We start from the raw sequence: 27102 nt of genomic DNA on the forward strand, positions 1-27102 counted from the left end.
AGGAATTTGTATCAGATATTATACAGTAGGTGAACAGCTGTGGCACACCCCCACACACTATAATCTATACTTACACGTCTGCCCTCACACACTCTGTACGTACACACACATTTCTATCCCATACGTGGCTAGGCCACCAGACTCAGAGCTTCAGCGGGCTTCAGAGAGGGAGGGAAGCGGACACAGAGCTATCTACTTTTTACACTTTCGGTCACCCCCGTCTCGCCGTGAATGGGATATTAAAAGTGATGCAGGGTTTATGGAACTAAAGCTACCACTCTCTCGTCAACGTTGACAGCAGCCCGGCAGTGATGACCACGCTGCCGCCGGTCATCAAGGGCATCCCCACTCTGGATCCTGATGGTACACTTAGCATAACAGAGACTAAGACACCATGGAATTACAGCGCTGTCACTGCCTACAAACTGATGGAACTGCCCGCTCTCTCCACCTCGGTAAGCGAACCAGGTGTAAATATATATATCACGCGTCTTATTGCGCACCGTGGGGAGATGCGGAGATGTGTTTGACTCCAGCGTCGCGGTTCAGGCGGTTCTGTAGTTTGATAGAAGTTCAGAGTATTGCGTATTTGGTAAACAAAGGGCATTGACGATGTATGACAATAGGTTTTCAAGAAAGTGCATGTCTGATAAATGTGGAGCGCACCGAATGAACTTCAGTGTTTGTGAATGACGCGTGTCGGTCTGGTGACTAGGATCGTGCTAATTCAGTACACCACATGAATGAAAAACGCTCAATGGACTCATTCACGGTGATGAACATCTCACAGCTCACATATTTTATATAAGAACACATGCATGGTACAGAATTTTAAACGTAGGCACAGGCAAAGGCGAGAAATGTAGCAGTGGCGTAATTCCCTTCTCGCAAATATTTGTAACTTGTTTATTGTGATCCATTTATCGTTCAACTATGGAAAAGCAGATGCTGTATAATTGACATTCTGTTAAAACATCCTAATTAGTACGAAATGCTCAGAGAACGTGGCGTGTTAGTTTTATTGTTCATGTGGTGATTGGCCAGTTCAAGACTATTAGTTGTTCGATTTATAAAGTTAAGTAGAAAAAATACCTCTATGGTCGTTTATTGTCATCTTTAGAGAGTGTGACCGATTGCATCCACGGAAAAAAAGGAACTGATTATATCTTTGAGAAGGTGGAGTGTTACCTTCATGTAAATATCCTGAACTCTGCCACTCGTCGCCTCATTCAGGAAAACTTGACCAAGGTCTACTGGCGGTTATGTGGAGACCTTCAGGTGTAAAGCTAACGGCACATTATACAGCAGAATGCAGCAGTGTGATAAATCACTGTCAATCCAAACAAATCATTATGTCCCATCTGATAAGCCGGAATAATTCCCCTCCTTCCATCTGTAGTCGTAGCAGTTGCTCATTTTGTCACGCTCATTCTGACTCGACTGAACTTGGTAGGCTGATCGCTTCGTCAGTCGAGGGAATGTACGCAGAAGTAACAATTTTGTCTGGTAACACTTCATGAATGATAGATGCCAGCCTAACCCTCTGTAAGACTACTCCAGTAGTGCGAACAGGATGAACAACCTGGATGTTGCACCTGTCCGCAATGACAGCTAACCCTGGGCTTGACAGAAAGTGTGACTGTGCAGGGAAAGATGCCGCAAATTCTTTGAAACAAAGGCAGTCGATCTGATTTAATTCGGCGGATGTATTGTATGCTAACTGTGTGAAATGGGGTGTCTTAGAGCACACTGGAAATCAAGGTTTAATATCACTTTCAACTTCTTTTGTGCTAGGTGTGTATCCTACTACACACTAAGCTTGTATTTTTCTGCCCAACTTTCCTGAATGAAAGTCAAATACTAAAGTGGAACTATAGACAAGTGTGCACATATTTAGTCGAATACTATGTGTTCTGTAATGAGTACTAATGTTCCTTGCTTAACCTGATTTTCTGGTTTCCTATGCATTAATTTCAGTTACTGCCTGGATTACTAGCTGCCAGCTGTGCAATGATCACATTCCTACGGGAGACATTTCTATCACTCAACGCTATTACAGCATCAGTAATTACTGCCTAATAATACCAGTACCATGGTAATACACTAATAATGAACTGAATCCACAATCTTAATGGAATCTTGTTCTGGATGAGGTCGTCAGGATTAACAAGTCTTAGCTAATCATTCTGTGGTATTATTGTCAAATTACTGTCAAATCCATTGCCAAGTCTATAGAAATGTATTTGAAAATCAAGCAAGATAGTTGTGACAGAAAGTACAAGTTTGCAGGCTTCTGGGTAATCAGAAGGGCTCTGTTACAGCTCACAGAACGAAGAAGGCATTATTGTGGACAGGGATGGCCTCCGCCTGGCCTTGTGTTTAATTATTATCCCAATGTTTCTGAGACTAAAAGTAAAAGTACATGTGAACATAAAGTCAGTGTCTTCATCAAATGACAAAAATGAACATATTCATCGTCCAATATGATGTGACCACTGCATGTCTCCACTCTGGTGGAAATGAGTGTTGCGTTCAAAATTACACTGTTTTGAAGGATGACATTGATCTTGATATTTTGTAATAGGACCTTCAAATGCTCACACACATACACACATAGATACATAGAGAGAGTGTCAGGATGGGTCAGAGAGAGAGAGAGAGAGAGAGAGAGAGAGCAGTTGTTGTCTCTGGATGCCCTCATGTTTGCTGCTTAAGTCTGATTGAACACATTGATTGTCACAGAGGGGGCTGCAAGCTTATCTGATCCAGTGGTTTTCACGCAACATTTTGAAACCCACCAGCAGGGGGCGCCACTTATAACCGTTGTACCACACAAAAACAATTACTAAAAAGTAACAGGATGTAAATGCAACTACATTTGAAAGTTTAGTGACAGATACTGAGGAACCGCACAATTCCTGTGACACTGACAGTCCTGGGTGAGCACGGCAATTTACACTGGAGAGAGAAGTTGGAAAGATACAAAGCTTAACTGCAGCAGGATTTGATACCTGATGAATGGGGAAGCCTGCAAATGAGCTCTAATGATGGAAGCTATTAACCTTTTGTGGATAGCCGCTTGACTGAAATGGGGGCCGTTTGGGCCAGAGGTATGGATAGCATTACATAGTATAGTATGCAGAGCCCCTATAGCATATAATAGACCTGTGATGTCATGACTGACACACTCGGCAACGCGATTCACCTCCTCTGTTCTCAACAGAACCAGTTGTGAAAAAAAGGATAAAAAAACAGAGAAAACAACCAGATGTTACTCCTTCGATATCGCAAAGTCTAAGACACTGAAAGTACAAATTTTGCAAAGATTAAGTGAGGCTTGTGTTGGCAATAGCGTTGGAATATCTAGACACTCTGTACAACCAGAATGAGACTCAAAATTGAAAAAGAAAACACAGAGTGACCTTAAAGGCACAGTGAAAATACTATAATCGCCTTGAACCACTCAACAACTGACTCTCTCTCTCTCTCTCTCTCTCTCTCTCTCTCTCTCTCTCTCTCTGTGTGGACATGGATTAAATGCTGGCTGTATGGTCGGAGTCCTAGGTGGCACTATTGTGCTCCCTAGTTCATCTGCTCTGATTACGTCGATTCTACTTATCCTGACTTAAGTTACAGGATATACAGGATGTTAAGAGGAGCTTATGTGCTGCTGTTTGTCAGTACAGCTGTCCGTCCTGGATAAGCAATGTTCAAGGAATCGGAATGAAAAAGCTGAAAATAGAAACAAATTAAACTAATTTAGGGTATTCACACATACACACACAAAGACACCTCTACTTACAACACGATGTGCACTCACCTGAGAAATTAACAGTGGATGAGAAGTTGAACTGAGATTGCTAGTCTGCTTAGAATTGGCTGGGGAGAGAGCTCTGTGATTAGGGTTGTGTTGTGGTTGGTCCCTGGAGCAGTTCATTCATGTCCTGTTTTTACTGCTTCAAAAAACAGCTTTAGAAGCGGGAGATGAGGCCTTCCTCTTTAATCCAGCGGCAATGAGAGATATTTGAACTAGAAAGTATATGTTTGGAAGAAGCTTGTCTCTGTGATTTTGTTGTAATTTCCCCACCTTTTTCAAAGAGGATAAATCACAGACAAGAATCTGACTGCTGACAAGAATAACAGCAGTAACCTACAGTACATCTGTCAGGAATTTAGACATATGGGATGCGGACCCTGGTCACCGTATGCACCCAAACTTCTTCATATAATATAGGTTGATTCACAAGTAATCTGTGAGTGCCTTAACCATAACTACTGGCTTGTAATCTGTGAGTGCCTTAATCATAACCACTGGCTTGCATTTTCATCAGTTCTCTGAGTGAAGCTTTGAGTTTGATTTAGTAGCAAAGCCTCAAACACCTCTACTGATCTTGTGTGTGCTTGCCAACCTTGTTCCCTCGCTGTCGCTGCCAGTTCGGCATACTTCGGCTTCTTCCTCGGCTTCCTCAATCACATCTTCAAAGGGAATCGTTAAAAGTAAACAATGCACTCACACTCAGAGTACATACACCATATCTGATCTCATAGCAGTCACCATACACTGAGGAACTTGAAGTCGCCTTCCGACATTAGCCAGCAATCTCCAATCCCACGCTATGCGCCATCTGCCGATCAGCCCATCAGGCTGGTTTTACAACCAGACAGAATATGTTTTAATAAGCCAACACCTATACACAACCTGCAGCTTCTGTCTCCACCCACCCACTGACTGAGGTTCTGTGGAGTTGGGAGGACATCATAAGTGCATAACACTGAATTTAAGGCAGTTAGCATCCATAGCCCACTATTCATTCCAGCTGATCTTCTCAACATTATGCCAGTTCATCCATTGCTCTTGCTTTGCCCGAGAAGCCGCTGCTGCTCATCTAGTTTCCTCTTGCTCTTGAACAAAGCTGGTAACCATCTGCCTTCTCTCTGGCAATGTAGCCTTACCCCCAGGCTCTCCAACTGTCACCTGACCTGAACCTTGCTCTTCCACTCGGTACCTGCCGATTTGGTATCCCTATGCTGTAATGCATGTTGAAACACTTCTCGTGAATTCCACTTCTTCCCTGTCTTCAGCGTTCTTGAGTGCTGGATCCATAGATTGAGATAAAGTCATCTACAGGCTGCTCTTAGTATATTTAAAACTCCTTCACCAAGCTGGCCATTGGTAACTCCAAAGTTCTTTTTCGAATCAAGGCTACAGTACTTAGACAACATGGTTCCCCAAGCCATTTCCCTAACTGCCTTATTCATGATTTCTCCACTTCTGAAATAGTAACTTCATACACAGTGAAAGGCCAAAGCCCAAACTGCAAGCGCCACAATTTCAATTTACCATGCAGGAAGTTTCTTATCAATGGTATTGATAGCCTTAACGACGAATTATCTAAGCTCTTCAAGCTGTCCTCGGTCGCTTAACATCGAAGTGTACCACCTGCCTAAACTCTTCACTGGTTTCTCCTCAATAGAAGGAATCACCTCACCATCAATGTAAAACCTCTCTTCCACCAGTTATCCCTTACAGATAGATACACTTCTGCATTTGCAAGGTTTCATTTTGTATCCTTGCCCATTTCAGATTGTCATTCAAACTGGCTAACAGCCAACAGGTACATGGAGCAGTGTAGGTTAGTGTCATCATGTTGTTCAAAAAAGCTTGAATGGTAGGTAATTTGGGTGCCGTCCTGCAGCCTCTCACCATCAACACCACATTCAGATGCCCTTATAATCACCCCCTTTGCCATGGTGAAAGCCAATGGTGAAACGGTGCATCCAACCACAATCTCCAAATGCTCCAATCCAGGATGTGGTGTAATTATTTGTTGAAGCACAACTAAATATCCTCAAAATATGCAGAAATCTTCTCATGGACCTGAAAGTAACTTAATGCCTTCCACAACAGACTGTGCCGCACGGAACAAAAGGCATTAGCCAGAAATACCACACGGAGGTTGTATATTGCTATTGCGGAGGGCAGGGGTGACATCCTGTAGCGGTCCTTATTCCAGCACAGTTAAAGGAGCCTTCAACTGAAAGGCTCTCCTGCTCCATTTCACAGTCAACCAGGGGATATAAAGTTTTAAGCATTCTGTGCAACATCCTTCTCTCAACAACCAACTCTAGGGGCTCTAGAGTAGTCCCCAGCACAAAGCCAGCTTTCTCTAACTGCTTGTTCAATTTCTTAGTGTCACTGACGCTGATGCTGCTGTCCCAACAGATGGCTGCTAAGTAAATTGCACTTGCATCAACAGACTGGTAGAAAATCCAACATCTTGCTCCACACATTGAAGAACTTAAGCTTCCTCAAGAAGTAGAGTCTGCTCTGTCCCTCTCTATACACAGCCTCAGTGTTACATTTCCAGTCCAGTCTGTTGTCAAGGTGAACACCCAGGTATCTGTAGCCCTAGAAATGGTGTTGAGCTTAGAGAAGAACCTTCTTGGGAAACCTCATTTAGAAAAGTAGTGATGGCATATGCATTGGTATACTGCACTGCATCAGTGCAACAACATTCTCCTAATTTAACCACTTATGCCACGAGGCTGAGATGTATCTGTTCTCTGACCAACCCTTCTGTCAACCATGCCTCTCATCAAAGTGTCTTAGTGTAACTGACAGTTATTGACTTATGACAGGCTCGCTACATTGAATACAGGGGTTGGTGGTAAAAACAACTTTGAAACGAGACGTGCTGCTCAGCGGTGCGTAACATGACCACCGCACAAAGTGAGATAATGAGCGTGGACGGATAATGAAATCAAGGGCCCCTGGGCCCTCCAAGTCCTGGGCGCAGGCAGCATGCACAGCAAGAAGCAGCACTCACAGACCAACCACCCTGTGCTTCCATGCCATATTTAATACTTTAATACTTAATATTTAATCGCCTACAGGAGTCACACCACATCAACACATGATGCAAAGCTATATTAATGTATTTGCATACCAAATTTCAAAATGTTCTTTTCAGTGGTTCTTGAGGTTCTGTAATGTGTCAGTTGCAGCTATGGACGAATTTAAAAAAAATTTGAGGTGCATCTAAAGAATGTGGTAGTGATGCAGCTTGTCAAATGATGTGAAGTTTGAACCGTTACTGCACAAGAAATGAGCTAGCGAAGCGCTATTTTTGTTGCATTGATGTTATTCCCTTGGTGGTGCTACTCCACAAAAGAGTCGTAATGATCTAGGGTCATCCTACTTTTAGATTTTTGGCCAAACGGTTGTCAAGCAATTGCCAAAAAAGTGCTTCAAGACTAACGCACTTGAAGGGACACACCCAACTAGGGACACAAACATCTTATTCTTGCCAAGTTTCATGTGTGATATCATCAAGCAAGCAAATCGTTGAAAAAAAAAAAAAAAAAAAAAAAACGTTCACAAACAAGATCAAACAAGGTCAGTGACAGGATCTGATCATCTCTCCTCTTGGCTACTCACTTCCCCCTTTCACCCACCAATTTACCTTCTTTTGTGCACTCGCTTTGTAATGTACGACTGCTTCTCACCAAAAGACACAGCAGCTTGCTTGTAATTGCACCTCCTGATGCTGTACGGTAAGAATGAGATCTGGGCCTGATGCCCTGGCTCAGGCGAGAGAGTCACGAGAGCTCTGCCATGCCCCGCACCTGCTGTTGCACCTTGATAGCATGCACCCTGTGATTGTTCAATCAAATTCACAGCTCTCGGTTTAGTTCCTTGATAGCATGCACCCTGTGATTGTTCAATCAAATTCACAGCTCTCAGTTCAGTCCCCTTTATTAACAGAGCCGAGGTCCCTCTCACATGGCTGAACCCCCCAGTAACACGGCCCTCAAGAGCCCGAGGACCCCCAGCCGCTGCATTAAACAGCACTAATGAGACGAGTGCAGTCACGCTCAAGGGAGACGATATAGGGGTTCTGCCCAGCCCGCCTGACACAGAAGCCTCTCAGCGATTCTTTGGACTCTCGATACGGAAGTGATGAGATCATGGGCCCGAAATGTTGTGTGCATGTTGCCATGACGTTGTGTATCATAAACTGAGAGAGTACCACATGACATCCAACGTAAACCAGAAGATCAATGTATAGAAATCCTTTCAATTATGCACCCATCTGGCAATACCTTTCCTGAAACATACAAAATATAAAAGGAAATACAAGATTAGCATTTGTAAAATTACATTTTCCAGGCATATCTCGACTGATTAATAAGAGAATGGCTGACATATCAATTAACAGATACAAAAAAATGTCAGAAAGCATGTTGTGGTGCACTGCACTGGTGCAGGTACTAGTCTGTAGGCCTGCTCATTACTCTCAGTTCAAACCTTTTGAATAAATAATCTGGAACATTTGTAATTAATTAATCTGGGAATCTTTGTATACTGTGAAAATCAAATTAGTTGCAAGAGAGCCTTTCCTTGTTCTCTCCAGTGGATCACTGCTGGGAGAAAGAGACATTGCAGAGAACTTCTGCAGTAAAAGCATCTGTGGCCAATTGAAGACTGCACAGCTAGGGCTATTTCATAAATATTACATTTATCTCATTGAATTAACATGTTCTTTGGGGATGACACTTTTGTGGATGATATTAATGAGGGGTGATGAAAATCCATGTGAATTGAGAAATTATTTGAGTGAATTAAGGGGTTAAAAAAAATCATTATTTTCCTCATCTTACATTCATCACTACTACATGTGGCGCGTGGACATTTAATAATGCACTACACAGTGAATGTAATAATGCACTACACAGTGAATGTTAGAATGTTATAATGCACTACACAGTGAATGTTAGAATGTTATAATGCACTACACAGTGAATGTTATAATGCACTACACAGTGAATGTTATAATGCACTACACAGTGAATAAAATGTACAGATTCAAACAGCACCGCACAATGACTGCTTCACTATGGAGTGGACTATAGAGGGAGTGAGTGAGTGGACATTCTGAACAGAGCTTCTGTCTAAGCTCACGAGCAGGCAGGTCTGAAGTTTAACAGCCAATGCCTTGATCAGTTAGTCAGTGGGCGTGTTTTTTATGAACATTTTGGGCGGAAGTAAACTATAAAGTTGGGTATTGTGAATGATGAATGGAAGACAGTGCAGTAACATGGCCCAGTTGATTATCGGTGCAACACTGTTGCAAATAAAATGTCAATATAATATAACAACATTAATTCGTCGTTACTCCCCCCCCCCCCCCCCCCCCCCTTGAGGCCACTCCTTAAATGATAAATGGCCATTTCGTGTTGAGAACAATGAATGATGAATGTGAGACGGGGAAAGATGATTGATGAAGCATGGCTCAAATTGGCTTTACATCCATCAAATCACCCCATCATTTATCACATCCATTTTTACCCCTCTATTTTTATCAGTTTTTTTTTTACTTTCACCCCTGATAGGGTTCACTTTGCTTGTATTCATTTTAAACAAATCCAATGTTCATTCGCTACCTCTTACACAAATAATTCAATTCAATTTTATTTACATAGCGCCGAAAACAATACAATAAAAATAAGGGTTAAAGTAAGGCGGTAATGCTACTCTGGGAGCATATATAGCACCAAGAGTGCAGCACTGAAAGGAGTCTCCTATTGAGACCTCAGGTGATTGTTGAGTCCCCATGCGTGTGCGTGCTCCCTGGGCTGACAGCGTCTGCCCCCACAGCAGCCTGACGGGTCCCTGGTGCGGCGCTCCGTCGGAGTTCACAGCTGTGCCCCTGGCTGCTGCCTTTGATTCCCATCATCATCTAAGAGCCGCCGTATAATGAGGGCTTTTCTCTACAGCTCGAGTGACTAAAGGGACACGATGTCCTGCACTGAATAGGAAATCTATTTGTGACAATTGATATGGATTACTGCTTAGCATGCTGAAGTCATGTGTTGTAAACAGCTTGGGGGGATTCAGGCCTGATCTGACACTGTACACTACTGCCCACACAGCACCTGCACCTCTTCAAAAACTTGACATTTTCCTTCCGGTTTCTTGCAAATAGACATTGATTGCTGCCCTGAATTAAGATGTATTGATATTCTGTCAAATGTATGTGTGTGTGTGTGTGTGTGTGTGTGTGTGTGTGTGTGTGTGTACGTGTGTGTGTCTGTATGTGAATGTCTGCGCGTGTGAGAGAGAGAGGCATCTCGGCATGGTGCACACATAAGCATTATCAGGCAGCACTACCATGGAATGTAAAGTACTTCCTGTTCTGAGAGAAACATGGCCTACATGAACATGGGTGTTGTTTATTCATCCCATTCTGGTAGTTTATAATAGTGTTACGCCACTGTTATTACATTTTCAGTTAGAAACAGCGGTGACGCTCAGTAACAGTCAGACATCAGTCCCTACAGTTTTTTGTAATTCTGTAATTTGCCAATTCAACGCAAAATCAGCAATTCACTGTGTTTTTCACGACTTCGCATTTTTCTTATTTACCGCATAAATTGCGCATATAATCGTAGACAGAATTCCACTTCTTCTGGCCTCTTGATGGTGGCTTAAAGTTATACACAGTCTGTCTCAACCAAGCCTGTTCTTTACTGCACTCTCTTACCTCGGGACTGTGCGTCATGGCCTTATAACCGTTTATTGACAATGGCACACTGTTTATCCCTTGAAAAGAGAGGATTCAAGATTGTATGAGCATCATCATGGCATGGCAAAGCTGTGTATTTGTATGATAAAGAAAATAAATCATGCAATCATTGCAATAAAATATCTCAATTGAATTCACCATTCACCAGTTTTTTGTCTAGAGTAAGAGTTAATGCCACAGCCTTTACTTTAAAGAACTTTTTATAATTGTTTACAACTGAGGTTACTTTTTTGTATTTTCTCTGGTGGGGAAAACTGTTTTTTCTTTTTCTTTCATCAAACCCTTTTAAGTGGACCCTAGATGCAAAGCTTTAGCAATAAAATGCAATCCAAACATTAAAAAATGCATTAACATTGGAACGGCCACTTTATGAAAGTAATATATAAGCATACAAATGCAAGCATATGGGAGTTTTCACACGAACAGTTAAAATGCGAGAGCTTCAAGATCATTTTTAAAGATGGGCTTACTCAGAACAACTTTGGTAACATCTGACCATTTGGGAGAGAAGAAATATATGGATGTATATCTACTTTATATCAACAGCAGATCAGCAGCAGAGGGAGGGAGAAAAAATGAGAAAGAGACAGAGAGAGATCTTACATTCCAGTTGGAGTTCATATTTGCACAGCTATCACCTCAATTCTATCAGCACTCTACACTCAAACAGACAAAACTTTCGTTAAATGAGAAGATCAGGCCAGGGCAGGTCCAAGAGCCTTGAGTGAGCCCTGCCAAATCTTGCCTTTTCTGCTAGATCTAACTGATTCAAAGGGAGGTATGAATCTCTCTGATGTTGCGAAGGGCATTTGAATCCTTCTGTTTAAGGCAGAAGAAATCCAAATCTTCAGTAATCAGACCTTCTTCACTGGGGGTGAATGAAGGGTAGACACGAGAAATCTTCGCCACATCTTTCTGTCTCTCGTGAGGCCAACGGATTATTCCATTATACTACAGAAATAATCTTGTATTTACAGACACTCTCTCACTTACACACATACGAAACTTACACACACACACACAGAGACACACACATACACACACACGCACGCACGCACGCACGCACGCACGCAAGCGCGCGCACACACACACACTCCCTAATCCATTCAAAAAGGGAAGATTATAAACTCATTAATTCAGCTCTGAAGTGATTTGTGTGTTTTCATTCAAAGTGTAACTGACTGCTGCTGTGACCTGTCAGTGTTTTCTGAATTGCTGATATTAAAGCTGATGGCTTCAGTTTGACAGTTGATATGGCGATTGACAGTGTATGACAGCCACATTCAGACACTGTATGTTTTATGATGCTGTGGAAACCTGATCGTCCCAAGTGATAGCACATCTTACCCAGGTCAGGTCAGGTCAGGTCAGTGTGGCAGTGCACGGTTTTTTGTTTATGCAGAATCACTTCAGTTCATCTTTTCACTTGTGTCCAACTTGTCTATTAAATAAAAACTGTAATGCATGCTTTACATATGTTTCCTTATGATTTGTTTTGTTTGTGTGTTTGTTTTGTCAGTTTAGTGTCAGTTCAGCATAGGGATATTCACAAGAAAGCAAACATAGCAGGCCAGCCACAGAAGTACTAACACACACTAACAGACATGGAGAACATTGGACAGCCACAGAAGTAATAACACACACTAACAGGCATGGATGACATTGGACAGCCACAGAAGTACTAACACACACTAACAGACATGGATGACATTGGCCAGCCACAGAAGTACTAACACACACTAACAGACATGGATGACATTGCTGAGAGTCTCTTCTCTGCTTTAAGGTGGCCATGGTCGGAGAGGCGCACCACCCTTTCCCCACCGTGGACGTCCCAGACCACGCCCACTACACCATCGGCTCCGTCATCCTGGCCATTGGGATCACTGGCATAGTGGGAAACGTCCTGGTCATTTACGCCTTCTGCAAGTAAGAACCACTCCTCTTTAGAACCATTCCTCTTTAGAACCATTCCTCTCACATTTGGTTTTGACCTTTACTCTTATAGACTTGAACTGGCTAGGATGGCTTTCTGTGAAATGTTGGGGGAATAATATGTCAGATCTGATCCGAGACCGAAGAACAAATGACTCTGGTTCTCAGAGGAAATGGGATCTACTCTTACCCTCTCTTATGTCCCATCATGCTTTGCTCCAAGTGGAGTGTTTGTATGCTTCTCACGGAGAAACCTGAATGTCCTGGAGCCAATTCCCATCGCCAGCAAGACATCTGGAAGACAGTCGGAGAGGACAGATGAGAGGAGAGGAGAGGAGAGGAGAGATGAGAGGAGAGGAGAGGAAAGGACAGATGAGAGGAGAGGAGAGGACAGATGAGAGGAGAGGAGACGAGAGGAGAGGAGAGGGGAGAGACAGAAAGGACTGAAGAGGGAAGGAGAGGAGAAAGAAAAATGAGACCAGACCAGAGAAAGGAGAGAAAAGGAATGAGTGGGAGAGGAGAGAGGACAGGTTTAAGACAGGAAGGAAGGACAGGGGTGTTGGGAGGAGAATGGAAAACAGAGGAGATGTGGAGGAGAGGGGGGTGGGGAGCTGATGCTGAGGAGGAGTGGGGAAGACAGAGGGGGAGAGAGCGTAGCTTAGGGGAAGAGATTTATCCAATCTCTCAGGTCCCTCCAACCCTTTGTGTTGAGTAACTGCCTCAGGCACCGATTAGATGGGTGCTGCTCCCCCCCACAGCCAGGAAGGCCCCAAGAGGAAGGTCGCCGCTTCAAATGCACACATTTGATTTATCAAAAGTCTTATCAAACACTTTATACTAGCCTCACACATTACTTCTCCTGTCTTTGAGTGCGTGTGTGTGTTGTGTCTTGCAGGAGCAGAGGCCTGCGAACACCTTCCAACATATTCATCATTAATCTGGCCATCACGGACCTCCTGATGTGCGTCACGCAGACGCCCACCTTCTTCACCAACAGCATGCACAAGCGCTGGGTCTTCGGGGAGAAAGGTATCTAGCTGCCCCTGTCAGCATCTCCCTTTGATTCAATTGAGTGGAAAATTGACTTTTAAAGACACAACGGCTAAAATGAAGTACGCTTTCTGTGCCAGAGCAGAATTGAATAATTGTTGCAAATGTCAGTTCTGCGAACAGTAATGTGACCAACACAACTCTGGAGAGAGACAAACTGGAGGACCAAACTGTACTCTAAAACATTTCCAGGTGTAATTGATAACAGAAAGGGCTCATCTTTCAGCATCTTTCAGCATCTTTCAGCATCTTTCAGCATCTTTCAGCATTGTCTTCTATACTCTCTATCTCAGCCTTACTTGAACTCTTTGGCATCCAAAGGAGTTTAAATGACCTTTCATTGTCTTTCTTATTTGCAGACATCTACGTATGTCTAACTTCATGCAGTTTTTCTGAAGTGAAGGTTGAATCACCTTACTCTTGATGCTTTTTGGTAGATACAACTTGGTAGCTCAAACATGCAATGTGACAAATAATAAATACAGCTTTACTAGCCTTCTTTTATTCCTCTTGAATTACGTTCTTCCTCGCATCCTTTCATGTTGTTCAGTTCTCCTGAAAGCCTCACAAGGCAGGGGCAGATTATGAAGCATGACTGGAGACTCATGGCCACATATTTGACCTACAGACATTTGTTTCGCTCATGGCTATATATGGAAGCCTCAGATTTAAGGCCTTTCATCGGCCTTTCATCACCGCCATGATCTTATTGGCTTTGCTTGGATCTCCTAAGTGACCAGAGGACCTTTCTTTGGCCTCTGGAAAAGACGATTAGACAGTATCATCCGGGGGCCTCGTCACATGAAATAATCTCATGACTGCCCACTGAAATGGTCCAAGTCGATTTAAAACAGAACCGTTATGTAGTTTTATTGTAAATCGTCCATCTTTTATCTCATTTTTCATGGCTGGTTGCAGTCAAATTAGAAACTTCACCCTTTTTGGACATGGCCCGGAGCATTGTGAATCACAACTTCACTGGTCTTCCGCTCTATTAGCCTTTCCATAGCCACCAGCACTGCTTTTAGTGGCAGTTGGTTGTGAACCTCAACAGTTTTCACACCTACTCCAGACAGACACACATTATTACGTGGGTGCGAGCATATAAATGCACTCACTCTCTCACACACGCACACATGTTCACACACACAAACATGTTCACACATGTTCACACACCCACACGCGCACACGCGCGCGCACACACACACACACACACACACACACACACACACACACACACGCAGACACATACAGACACTCACACTTACACTCACACTCACACTCACACACACTCAAATACTGTACAGACACTCGCCTCTCATTTGCTTGATTGAGTAGAAATCCCTTGAACAAAGCTAAACCTTTATTTCATTCTAATCCTCTAATGGTCTCTTCCCAGAAGTGAGGCACTCACCGGTAGAAGCCTGGCTGTGTTTTGATTCCAGGTCACTTATTCTCTCTCTCTCTCTCTCTCTCTCTCTCTCTCTCTCTCTCTTTCTCTCTCTTCTCTCTCTCTCTCTTTCTCTCTCTCTCTCTCTCTTTCTCTCTCTCTCTCTCTCTCTCTCTCTCTCTTTCTCTCTCTCTCTCTCTCTCTTTCTCTCTCTCTCTCTCTCTCTCTCTCTCTCTATCTTTCTCTCTCTCTCTCTCTCTCTTTCCTTTCCCCTGCCTCCAGATTTTTTTTCCTTTTGTTTCTTTCACTATCTTGTTCTCTTTTTTGTGTACTATCTGCTTTTTGCTCCTTGCCTCCCTTAATTTCAACTATTCTGGTCTTCTTGCTTTCTGCTCTTTGCCTCCAGTTGTCTAAGCTTCCCATCTCCCACTGTGTTATTGTCTGTGCCTCATTCCATTTCAGTGTTAATCACTTCCCAGGCTACAGGCAGCGAAAGCTTTTAATTAATATTGTTTTATCTCTAAATGTGGGCATGTGCTCATCACAGAAGTGCCAGAATTCTTCCTCAAATAATCCTGATCATGTTATTTATTTATTAACTACCTATCTATTAGATTACTTTAAATGAGGCCTACTTACTTTAGATGAGGCCTAGAGTCCTCTGAATATGAACAAACCTGTACCATCCCAACATGATGTAACGGACATAGACATATTACATGTAACTAGAATAGTGTGGTGCTGAGGTTCCAACTCTGTTATCTGGGTAGGTAGCCACACCGGAGTGCTACAGGAATCCCTCCTCCAAGACACCTCGAACAAAACAAGAGATGGGTGACAGATCAAAACAAAAGATGGGTGACAGATCAAAACAAGAGCAAGAGAGGCTAAATCTGTGTGCTGTTTGATGCTCCCAGACTGAGTTTAATAGCCTGTGCACTACGGTGGTCGATCAGATCCTCATCAGTTAAAAGAGGGCCACCTCAGAGAGTCAGAGCTCAGGCCACCCTCGTGGGGGCGGGGGGGGGGGGGGGGGGGGGGGCAGCTGAAGCAGGTGGTTTTGCTAGTAGTGGGGGATGAATGGTGTGGACAATGGAAACAACTACAGCAGGCCTGAGCAAATCCAAAACGGAGTCTCTGAGAGATGCCTACTGATGAGTCTCCCACTCTTGGTTGTTCCCCCTGTAAAGGACCTGTCTTTGATATGAATGTCAATGCGTGAATTAGAGCCTCCCTGTGGCTTCGGACACTAATGTAACAACTCCAACACCATGCCCCACACGCTTACTAATGTACCAACTGTACTATAACATGATCACACGTCCAGTTCATTTGACCTATCACAGCTTTCGTTCATGAACGATGTCTACTTCTACTTTTGAAACTTTTTTTTTTTTTTTTCTAATTTCTGGGCAATCATGCTCTTTCTCCGCATTATTTATAATACAGTGAAGATAATCCCTTAGGCTGTCTGATGCATATGTTAGCTTTTCACTTTTTAATGATTTCCCAAATCAGGATGTGATAATAATGAATGAGCCTCGGGGTGTTAATGAGAGCGTTCTCAGTGTTGTGCCTGTGTTGTCTCTCCCCCTTCGCCAGCCTGTGAGGTGTACGCCTTCTGTGGTGCTCATCTCTGTGTTGTGCCTGTGTTGTCTCTCCCCCCTCGCCAGCCTGTGAGGTGTACGCCTTCTGTGGTGCTCATCTCTGTGTTGTGCCTGTGTTGTCTCTCCCCTTCGCCAGCCTGTGAGGTGTACGCCTTCAGTGGTGCTCATCTCTGTGTTGTGCCTGTGTTGTCTCTCCCCCTCGCCAGCCTGTGAGGTGTACGCCTTCAGTGGTGCTCATCTCTGTGTTGTGCCTGTGTTGTCTCTCTCCCCTCGCCAGCCTGTGAGGTGTACGCCTTCTGTGGTGCTCATCTCTGTGTTGTGCCTGTGTTGTCTCCCCCCTCGCCAGCCTGTGAGGTGTACGCCTTCTGTGGTGCTCATCTCTGTGTTGTGCCTGTGTTGTCTCTCCCCCTCGCCAGCCTGTGAGGTGTACGCCTTCAGTGGTGCTCATCTCTGTGTTGTGCCTGTGTTGTCTCTCTCCCCTCGCCAGCCTGTGAGGTGTACGCCTTCTGTGGTGCTCATCTCTGTGTTGTGCCTGTGTTGTCTTCCCCCCTCGCCAGCCTGTGAGGTGTACGCCTTCAGTGGTGCTCATCTCTGTGTTGTGCCTGTGTTGTCTCTCTCCCCTCGCCAGCCTGTGAGGTGTACGCCTTCAGTGGTGCTCATCTCTGTGTTGTGCCTGTGTTGTCTCCCCCTTCGCCAGCCTGTGAGGTGTACGCCTTCAGTGGTGCTCATCTCAGTGTTGTGCCTGTGTTGTCTCTCCCCCTTCGCCAGCCTGTGAGGTGTACGCCTTCAGTGGTGCTCATCTCTGTGTTGTGCCTGTGTTGTCTCCCCCTTCGCCAGCCTGTGAGGTGTACGCCTTCAGTGGTGCTCATCTCTGTGTTGTGCCTGTGTTGTCTCTCCCCTTCGCCAGCCTGTGAGGTGTACGCCTTCAGTGGTGCTCATCTCTGTGTTGTGCCCGTGTTGTCTCTCCCCTTCGCCAGCCTGTGAGGTGTACGCCTTCTGTGGTGCTCTGTTTGGGATCTGCTCCATGATGACTCTGACGGTCATCGCCATGGACCGCTACTTCGTAATCACACGACCGCTGGCATCCATGGGGAAGATGAACCGCAGGCGTGCCCTGCTCATCCTGTCCGGCGCCTGGCTTTACTCCATGGGGTGGAGTCTGCCTCCTTTCTTTGGATGGAGTGAGTTTGGTTTACGTCTCTCCTTCTCTCTCTCTCTCTCTCTCTCTCTCTCTCTCTCTCTCTCTCTCTCTCTCTCTCACTCCATTCCTGCTCCTCCAAAAAATCTCTCCTTGTGCTTTCTCTCATTTTCATTCTCTCTATCTTTCACACACACTCACACACGCACACACACACACACACACACACACACACACACACACACGCACACACTTTAATGCAGTCTAATTGTTGGCGCTAGGTGCATACGTCCCTGAGGGCCTGATGACCTCCTGCTCGTGGGACTACATGACGTTCACCCCATCAGTGCGGGCCTACACCATGCTCCTCTTCACCTTCGTGTTCTTCATCCCCCTCTTCATCATCATGTACTGCTACTTCTGCATCTTCCGCGCCATCCGGAGCACCAACAGGTACCAAAGGGGGGGGGGGGCAGTGGAGGGGGCGGTGTGAGAACCACGACAGCTGATCAAATGCTTCGTGACGCACATGATTAAGATATCAGTAGAGATTGAATCATCTGGATGTAGGCTAGTGATTGCCCCGGACAGGATCAATATGGTGTTGATTCTAATGCAGTGTCACTTCTCTCTCGTCCCTTGTGCATCCTATCAGAGCGGTGGGCAGAATCAGTGGGGAGAGCACCAAGGACTCCGTCAGGAGGTTCAACCACATGCAGACTGAATGGAAGATGGCCAAGGTGGCCCTCATTGTCATCCTCCTCTATGTCATCTCCTGGTCTCCGTACTCCGCTGTGGCGCTCACAGCCTTCGCTGGGTAAGGGTCAGCCCATTCATTACACAAGTCTGTTAACTTAAACAAGAGACTATGATAACAAGGGTTAGCCCATTCATTACACAAGCCTGTTAACTTAAACAAGATACTATGATAACAAGGGTTAGCCCATTCATTACACAAGCCTGTTAACTTAAACAAGAGACTATGATAACAAGGGTTAGCCCATTCATTACACAAGTCTGTTAACTTAAACAAGAGACCATGATAACAAGGGTTAGCCCATTCATTACACAAGTCTGTTAACTTAAACAAGATACTATGATAACAAGGGTTAGCCCATTCATTACACAAGTCTGTTAACTTAAACAAGAGACTATGATAACAAGGGTTAGCCCATTCATTACACAAGTCTGTTAACTTAAACAAGAGACTATGATAACAAGGGTTAGCCCATTCATTACACAAGCCTGTTAACTTAAACAAGAGACTATGATAACAAGGGTTAGCCCATTCATTACACAAGTCTGTTGACTTAAACAGGAGACCATATGCACCTTCTTCCTTTCAAGCATGGAATGTGATAACAAGGTTTTTTTCAATCTTCACAACATAACTGTTGAACCATATTCCTGCTTGCTGCGTATCGACACATGTTCATGTTCTTCTATCAGACTGAGGCCATTGTGTTTCTCTGAAGATGCTCCGGTTCTTTTGAGCTGGGAGACTTGTTTATATGTAATCTATATGTCTCCCTCTATCTCCCTCCCTAGCTATGCAGACAAAATCACACCATATATGCATTCTGTTCCGGCTGTTATCGCCAAGGCCTCTGCCATCCACAACCCCATCATCTACGCCATCACACACCCTAAGTACAGGTACAGTGTGTTGTTCTATGCGCCCAAAATATATACTGCTCACAGGGTAAGACCACACACACAATAAAACACACACACATGCACACACCACCACCAATTCAAAACCATTAAAGACCATAAGCTGGGTTTAACTCAATGTGTCTGAGGACAAAATAAGAAAATGAAAGTCCCACACTAAAGCATGACCTTTCTATTCTGCAACTCATGAACCGTAACAATGACCATGAGAGATTCTAAAGGCGTTTGATTTTGGAGTTCTGTTTGTTTGTTTTTTAAATTCTTGAAATGTCAGTCCACATTTGTTCTGTTGGAGGTGAAAGATGGACCTGTGAGTGGGCGACAAAATAATGAAAAGATGTGAGACTATTTAGACTGTTGGACTTGGCTGTTTGCTATCATCGTGCCACATTTGATTAGAAGTTCATGAACAGTGTTATCGGCTGCAGAGGGAAGAAATAGCAAGAACAGAAAAATGGTGCAGGTGCCTGAAGCGCTCTGCCCTTTGAAAGAAAAAAACGAAATAATCCTCTCAAGGGACGAGTGAGTCACTTTCCCTCCTAACAAGGAACGCCATGTGTACCCACTCAAACCCCTTTTCCCCCCTCAAGAGGAGAGAGACCCTCTCCCAGTCAGGCTGGGGCTCTTGGCTTTGAGCTCCAGCACTTACTGAACAGTTGGTCTGGTTGAGCCCAGACACTGGAGATGTGGTGACGGGGACACGGCAGCAGAAGCACACGCCTCCCTTATGAGTTTTCACTGCGACCTTTAAGAGGAGGAAATCAATTTCGGAGTCCCAATTCAGCACTTTGTGGCAGGAGCACTCATACCCCTGCGTGCTGCTCACCTCCTGCACTAGGTCAGCTCCAGCTGTAGCACCACTCACCACACACACTTCAAGCACAAGTGGCACGGCCCATTCATCTTCACACTCACTTATGCTCTCGTTCACTCTCTCACGGCCCTCTCTTCTCGCTTTTTTAAGCTTTAAGGAAAGGAGTGCGATAACTGCTATTCTTGTTATTTGTTATTCTAACAGTGTTCCTTTAAGCTTTTTATGTGTGCGTTCAGCATCAACTCTTTTATACCCGCCGTGACCGAGCATGTCCACCTGTTCACCACCCCAGAGTGAGACCGTTATTGAATATTGATTGAAACCATAATGACAATGACCAGATCATGTGATGTGCTGTACCTTTGTCATAAACGCCCCAACGAAGGCTGAATTCAAGCAATGGTCTCCGTGGCAACTCTGTCCTCAGGTCAGCCATCGCTAAGTACATCCCTTGGCTGGGAGCGATCATGTGTGTGCCACGCAGAGACCGCTTCACCAGCAGCAGCTTCATGTCCACCCGCCGCTCCACCGTCACCAGCCAGTCATCCGACAACAGCAACTACCACCGCGCCGTCAAGCCCTGCCTCTCGTCCGTGTCCGACAGCGAGTCTGTAAGAACCACCCCTCAGCCTTCATTCTGTCCAACCATGCATATCTCTGTACAGCAAACCATCTGGTGTTGGGTTTTAGGATAACCTCAACTCAGTATACACATACAGTATATGTGTGTGTGTGTGTGTGGGGGGGGGGGGCTGTGGGTGTTTTTGCATGTGTATACATGTGTGCTTGTGCGTGTGTGAGTGTGTGTGTGTGTGTGTGTGGTTGGGGGGGTTGCGGGTGTTTTTCCATGTTTATGCATGTGTGCTTGTGTGTGTCTGTGTGTGTGTGTGTGTGTGTGTGTGTTGGGGGGGTTGGGGGTGTTTTTCCATGTGTATGCATGTGTGTTTGCGTGTGTGTGTGTGTGTGTGTGTGTGTGTGTGTTGGGGGGTGTGTGTGTGTGGGTGTTTTTGCATGTTTATGCATGTGTGCTTGTGTGTGTGTGTGTGTGTGTGTGTGTGTGTGTGTGTGTTCACTCAGGGGTGGACAGACATTGAGGGAGATCTCTCCAGCACGGGCTCCCGCCCCGCCAGTCGCCAGGTGTCCTGTGACGTGATGCGGCAGGACATGGCTGAGCTGGTCAACCTCAGGCCCACCAGCTCTCTCAAGGTCAAAGTGCGGCGGCGCGACTCCGAGAGGATGTCAGGCCCACCCTCAACAGAACGCAGCCGGCCGGAATACGTCAACGTGAGTATCCCAATCAGTTTCGTGTGGCATATGAAACCAAGTTTCTGTGACCAGCATTAACAACTGCAGCAATTATTTACTGGTATGAAGTTCATTCTGAACTCAAAGGTTGCTTTGATTCAGTAGCACAGACGCTAAGTTGAATGAGCCCGCAGCACTCCACGAGCTGAGCTCCACTTTAATAAGTATTTTTGGAAGGAGTTAGCATGAATATCCCAGGCAAATACTCTATTTTTCAGCCTCACTGTGAGTGGGTCCACCACAAAACCACCACTGGAGAGCTGTGGTTACAGGCAACACTCTACAGCGAATCAATCCATTTCTGAAATGGAAATAATCCACCTTATCCATTCAATGGGGTTGCATAACCGACAGAGTAATGCTTTAGAATAATTGTAGCTGGGTCATACATGATCGGAGAAAGATTGAGAAGAATTAAGGCGATTGGGTAGATTACACAACAAGTGACTGGAGCGCTTCGCATGACTGCTCGCTAAAGTCAATCAGTAGGAGCTAAAGAGAGATCGTAACTGTGGGAGGAATTCTCAGTAGCGGCTGCCGTTTTATTTCATGAATAATTGTGTTGCCATTTACCATATTGACTGGTTGGAATGAGGACGGGGATATTGACTGGTTTTTCCACTGGCTGGCCCAGTCGGAGGGGAGGTGGCTCTGTGCTCTAACGGGCTGGATCTGGATCTGGATCTGCTCCACGGACTGATGTGGGTCAGTGTCTGCCAGGCCAACCTCCACCCTCCCTCGCTGTCAGATTAATGCTGGCTCTCCTTATTCAGCCTGGCCTAATCTGTTGGCCCTCCGCTGTAATCCCTCGCTGTGGTACAAGAGCGAGAGCGGGCCTGGTCCGCAGGGCGGCACTCAATGACCTGCATCTCAGCGGCCAAACTAATTCCTTCCGTCCAGTGTTGAAGTGGGTGGAGAACCACTCATGTCCTTGTCATGACCTGTTGCTGGTGTTCTCACTGTGGTGTAGATGTGGATTGGGTGGAGAGGATCCATCCCACTATCACTGCGCTCTGTTCAGACAGTCTGTTCTGTCAGTTCAATCATTTTTATATTATTCTTTCTAATGGAAGACAACGGTTTAAACAACTGTGCATTGCTTTTGTAACAGTGTATTGACTCATCTCATTGCATGTCCTCAGCAGTGTTCTCTCTTCTCTGTAGACCCTGATAGATGCAGACACCATCTCCCTGACTGACATAAGCATGAGCAGCCGACTGCCCTCACTGGTAAGAGCAGCTATTGATTTCTCAGGGCTCTCCTGCTATCCGGCCGATTGCTTTTTATTGCATTGATTTGTTTTAGTCTGTTTGACTCTGAGCCAGTTTCCGACACACAGTGTGGACACATCAACCCTGTGACAAGAGTCACTAAATACCATTGGACCAATCCATCCCTGACGCACCAAGTGCTGCATGAGGGGGGAACCGAGTGGAGGCTCAGCCTTACCCCTCTGTGTTGTCACTAAGGACCCTTTTAAAATATGTAGGACCTTAAGGGGCTGCGTGTCAGCCAGAGTCAGCCAGAGTTAATGGAAGATGAGGCTCGAATGAGGCTCACAGCGCCCTCCCTCCCCTCAGCCCTGCAGTTAGTTGGCCTGTGTTGTGTGCCGTGTCTGCTGGATGAGGAAGGGAGTATTCGTGACGGCTCAATGCCCACTGGGAAGGGTTGTTGTCGGGGACATCATCAGCTACATTTGGGCTAATTATGGAAGAGATGGAATGAGACAGGTTCCCGGCTTTCCTCCTCTTCCGTGCCTTTTCCCAATCTCTCTCAATTCCTTTCTCCTCTCTCTAGCTCTGTTACATTCCAGGCCATCTCTTTCTTTTGCATCCCCCTTCACCCTCTCTTATCTTTCCTCCACACTCCTTATCTTTCTCTCTCTCTCTCTCTCTCTCTCTCTCTCTCTCTCTCTCTCTCTACTCCTTTATCCAGTTCTCCTTTACCCCTCTTCTCCCCTGGGTCTACCTCTCCCCCTTTCTCTCTCTCTTCCTTTCTTCCTCTCATCCTCTCTTTCTCTCTCTGTCTTCCTCATCTCTGGTTCTGTCAATATCCCGGGGTCAGAGGAGAATCATGTGGACATGGCTCCGTGCGAGGCTCATTAATGGATTAAAGGGTTCTCCTCTGAACATCTTGGGACTGACTGAAAAGCGAAATTGGTTTGTTATTTTAGGGGAGGGATACTTTTGCTTGAACAAATGCATTGTTTTTCTCATGAAATTTCCCCACTAATGAAATGTTATACCCCAGATTTTCCAAGAAGCTGCGTAATGATGATAGGGATCTCAAAACAATCTCACAGTCTCTGCGGCTTTGATGTCAACGTGACTCTTCTAGCGCCCCCTCCTGGCTGATATTGATACACCCCTGTTGTCCCTATTTGAACCAAATTCCCAGGACTCTCACAGCAGTATATTATACATATTCTCTCCAATTAATTTCCCAAAGGAGCTTTTTATGCTCTCAATATCAGATTATTGTTTTCTTACATGGAATTCTTCCCATGAACTACAAAGGTTTGTTTCTGCACCACAGAAGATGTTTTAGGCGAACAATTGGGCGATCAATTTACACCAACTAGTGTCATCAATGTTCCCCAAAACTTCTTGGTTAAGTCATTGGTGCTTAACCATTTCAGCTCTAGCCTGCCATCTGGTGGAATCATCTCACTCAACCAAACTTCATCATGTCCCTCAAAGGGAGAGGTTGGGACCTGGAACCACTGTTCCTCAGGTCTTTGATATCATCCACAACAAACGCTTGGTAATGTGTCTCCTAGAAGAATGTAAGGGGAAAGTTCCTGTTGTTCCCCCGTGGGAGTACACCAAAACTACATGTTACCTGAATTCTGGATTGTGGTTCTTAGAACCTTTCCAGTTCTCCTCTGACTGGAGCAGGGGTCCTTTACACACAACTGAGAATAACGTCCACTCATTGCCTATTCTATGCACAAGTAGTTATGGAGACTCAGAAAACCCCTTCACCAGAAATAGTTTGCCTTCAGTAATTTACACCTGAATTTTGTTGTTACGATGTACTTATGATTTTTGGAAAGTAATAACCCATACCTCTAGACACTCACATTTTAACTTAACAACAGGAGTTTTTTTCCAAAGGATTTCTCATGCTCAGAAATACAATCTGACAGGCCAAATAAAAAAAAAAACATACTTTAATGACATCTACAGTCCAAAGTGGAATGATATGCTAATGCCAGCTCTCTCTCTCTCTCTCTCTCTCTCTCTGTCTGTTTGTCTCCTGTCTCAGCCATGCACAGTCATGGAGAATTCGAGCCAAATACCTTCCATCATTGTCACTTCAGAATCCAGCCCTGCCTTGACCTCAACCAGTCTCCGTGGCAACCGAGCCAGCAAGAGTGTTCCATCCAGTTTGGTGGACCCTGGCCGTGCCCCTGATCTGGCCACTTCCTCAAAGCCCCCTCCACTGCCTCAAGACTCCGTCTGAACTGCATCTTCTCTGACTTAAACTCCACATGTTGTTTTTTCTCTCTGTGTATTTTAAGTCCAAGTAAGGCTTTAGTTAAGAAGAAACATGCACAATTCCATCGTTTTAGTCAACTTATCCGCATGCCTTTTTTCATGACATTTCCATGTCATTGTATTTTTGTGCAGGTTTAGTTTAATCTGTGAGGTAGAGTGGTGCCTGATTGTGAAGGCTTCACGGCGAATCTGATGCGCATCATGCACACGTAGAACATGCAGCAGCTCTCACACACACACACCACACAGCTCACGCTGTTTAAAGCGCTCGGACTAGAGCAAGAACCCTGTGAGTGTCAGTATCTCCCAGCGGGGGGCGGACCTGTGAGACTCTGAGGCCTGCCAAGACTCGGTGTTGTGCAACGTTAGACACCAGATAGAGCCCCAGCATTGTAGAGGTAACACTCCAGCACCAGAGAGAGCGCAGTGCTGAGCACCACAGAGAGGCTGCAGGATAACACCCCAGAGTAGAGCTGCAGGATAACACCCCAGAGTAGAGCTGCAGCTTTTTTTTTTTTTCGTAGTCTCGGAAAGAACAGCATTATTTCTGCCTTGGGAGAAATACATTTTTCAAGGTAGTGTTAGTGATAAAATATGACAATATAATTGAACTTTTTAGCTTGATATATTTTAGAGGTAAAAGTGTTTGGAGCCTTGAGGGAAATGGTCAGGATGGTTCATCCATTTTCGCAGTGAAGGAACAGTTGAGATTTCTTCTCTCGGGCATATGGAAAATACACCCTGTAGTCAAGGTTAAACTAGGAGATTCTAAAATAGTGTGTGTGTGTGTGTGTCTGTGTGTCTGTGTGTGTGTGTGTATATATGTGTGCGTATGTGTGTGTGTGTGTGTGTGTGTGTGTGTGTGTGTTGTGTGTGTGTGTGTGGTGTGTGTGTGTGTGTGTGGTGTGTGTGTGTGTGTGGTGTGTTGGTGTGTGTGTGTGTGTATGTGTGTGTGTGTGTGTGCAGGTGCGTGCGACTGTATGCGTGTGTGTCTGTGTGTGTGTGTGTGTGTGTGTGTGTGTGTGTGTGTGTGTGTGTGTGTGTGTGTGTGTGTGTGCGCGGCTGTATGCGGGTGTGGGAGTGTATGTATTTTATGTGTGTGTTAATATGGAGAATATTTAAGAATGAGAATAAGATTATGAGAGAATCTTTGGACGCGCTGACATATTTTGAACACGCTGTCAGCCAAATAGCATCCTGCCCTCGTACAATCCACAGACATCCCCAAAGCACAGTCTACCAGAACACATCCATCTCTCCACCCCTGTGAGTCCACCCACACACTGGCACCAGTCAGAGCTCTGCGTCTGCCTTCCAGTATGTTCCCCCGTGGTCTCGCTCCACACAAACCCAACACAGCATGAGCCGTTCCTAACATATCGCCATGCCTCCTGCTCCCTCATCCCCTGGAGGAAGCTATCCAGAGGCCACTAGAAGGCGGGGGGAGCATGGATGGGATGTGTCAGCCCTGGTGCAGCGTGTGAGGCTACCGACCTTGGTGATGCACCACGGCAGATGCTATCTGTCTCTGAGATCAGCTACTGAGGCATGAGCTGGAGGCAGAGAGCAGAAAGATGTCTCTCCTGTCCCCGAGGTGGCTCAGACAAGACCAGAAAATGAGGCCTCCTGGTTTTCCTAAATCAGCCCGGATGTCTGGGAGTCATACGTTCCCACACAGGGGCGTCTCACTTTCCTGAAAGGCCTTTGCCATCCTCCATCCTCCATCCCCCATCCTCCATCCCCCATCCTCCATCCTCCATCCTCCATCCTCCATCCCCCATCCTCCATCCCCCATCCTCCATCCCCCATCCTCCATCCCCCATCCTCCATCCCCCATCCTCCATCCCCCATCCTCCATCCTCCATCCTCCATCCTCCATCCCCCATCCTCCATCCCCCATCCTCCATCCTCCATCCTCCATCCTCCATCCCCATCCTCCATCCCCCATCCTCCATCCTCCATCCCCCATCCTCCATCCTCCATCCTCTCTCCATCTCTCCCTCTCTGCCTAGCTTCCTTCTCGACATCGTTCACTAGCTCAGCTTGCTCTCAAGGTTTTATCTACTGTAGTGAAATTGAGCAGTAGCACAACATGTGTTTGA

General features: G+C 45.4%; 1 protein-coding gene across 1 annotated transcript; it reads left to right on the plus strand.

Moving 5' to 3' along the window:
• On the plus strand, positions 1-25399 carry opn4b (opsin 4b). Its single transcript, XM_031582833.2, has 11 exons — positions 1-455; positions 12373-12515; positions 13417-13550; positions 17546-17749; positions 17988-18159; positions 18362-18523; positions 19255-19362; positions 20622-20805; positions 21272-21478; positions 22664-22729; positions 24768-25399. The coding sequence occupies exons 1-11, from the start codon at positions 312-314 to the stop codon at positions 24963-24965; spliced, it is 1722 nt and encodes a 573-aa protein (XP_031438693.1). The 5' UTR covers positions 1-311; the 3' UTR covers positions 24966-25399.
• The last annotated feature ends 1703 nt before the right edge of the window (positions 25400-27102 follow it).

The sequence above is a fragment of the Clupea harengus genome, chromosome 16, assembly GCF_900700415.2.
Source record: "Clupea harengus chromosome 16, Ch_v2.0.2, whole genome shotgun sequence".
Taxonomy (NCBI): domain Eukaryota; kingdom Metazoa; phylum Chordata; class Actinopteri; order Clupeiformes; family Clupeidae; genus Clupea; species Clupea harengus.

Coding starts and splice junctions, on each gene's coding strand:
- opn4b (XM_031582833.2), top strand. CDS start 312: ATGACCACGCTGCCGCCGGTCATCAAGGGCATCCCCACTCTGGATCCT. Junction 13,551..17,545: donor CTGGGTCTTCGGGGAGAAAG/GTATCTAGCTGC, acceptor CCCCTTCGCCAG/CCTGTGAGGTGTACGCCTTC. Junction 18,524..19,254: donor GCGCTCACAGCCTTCGCTGG/GTAAGGGTCAGC, acceptor CTCCCTCCCTAG/CTATGCAGACAAAATCACAC.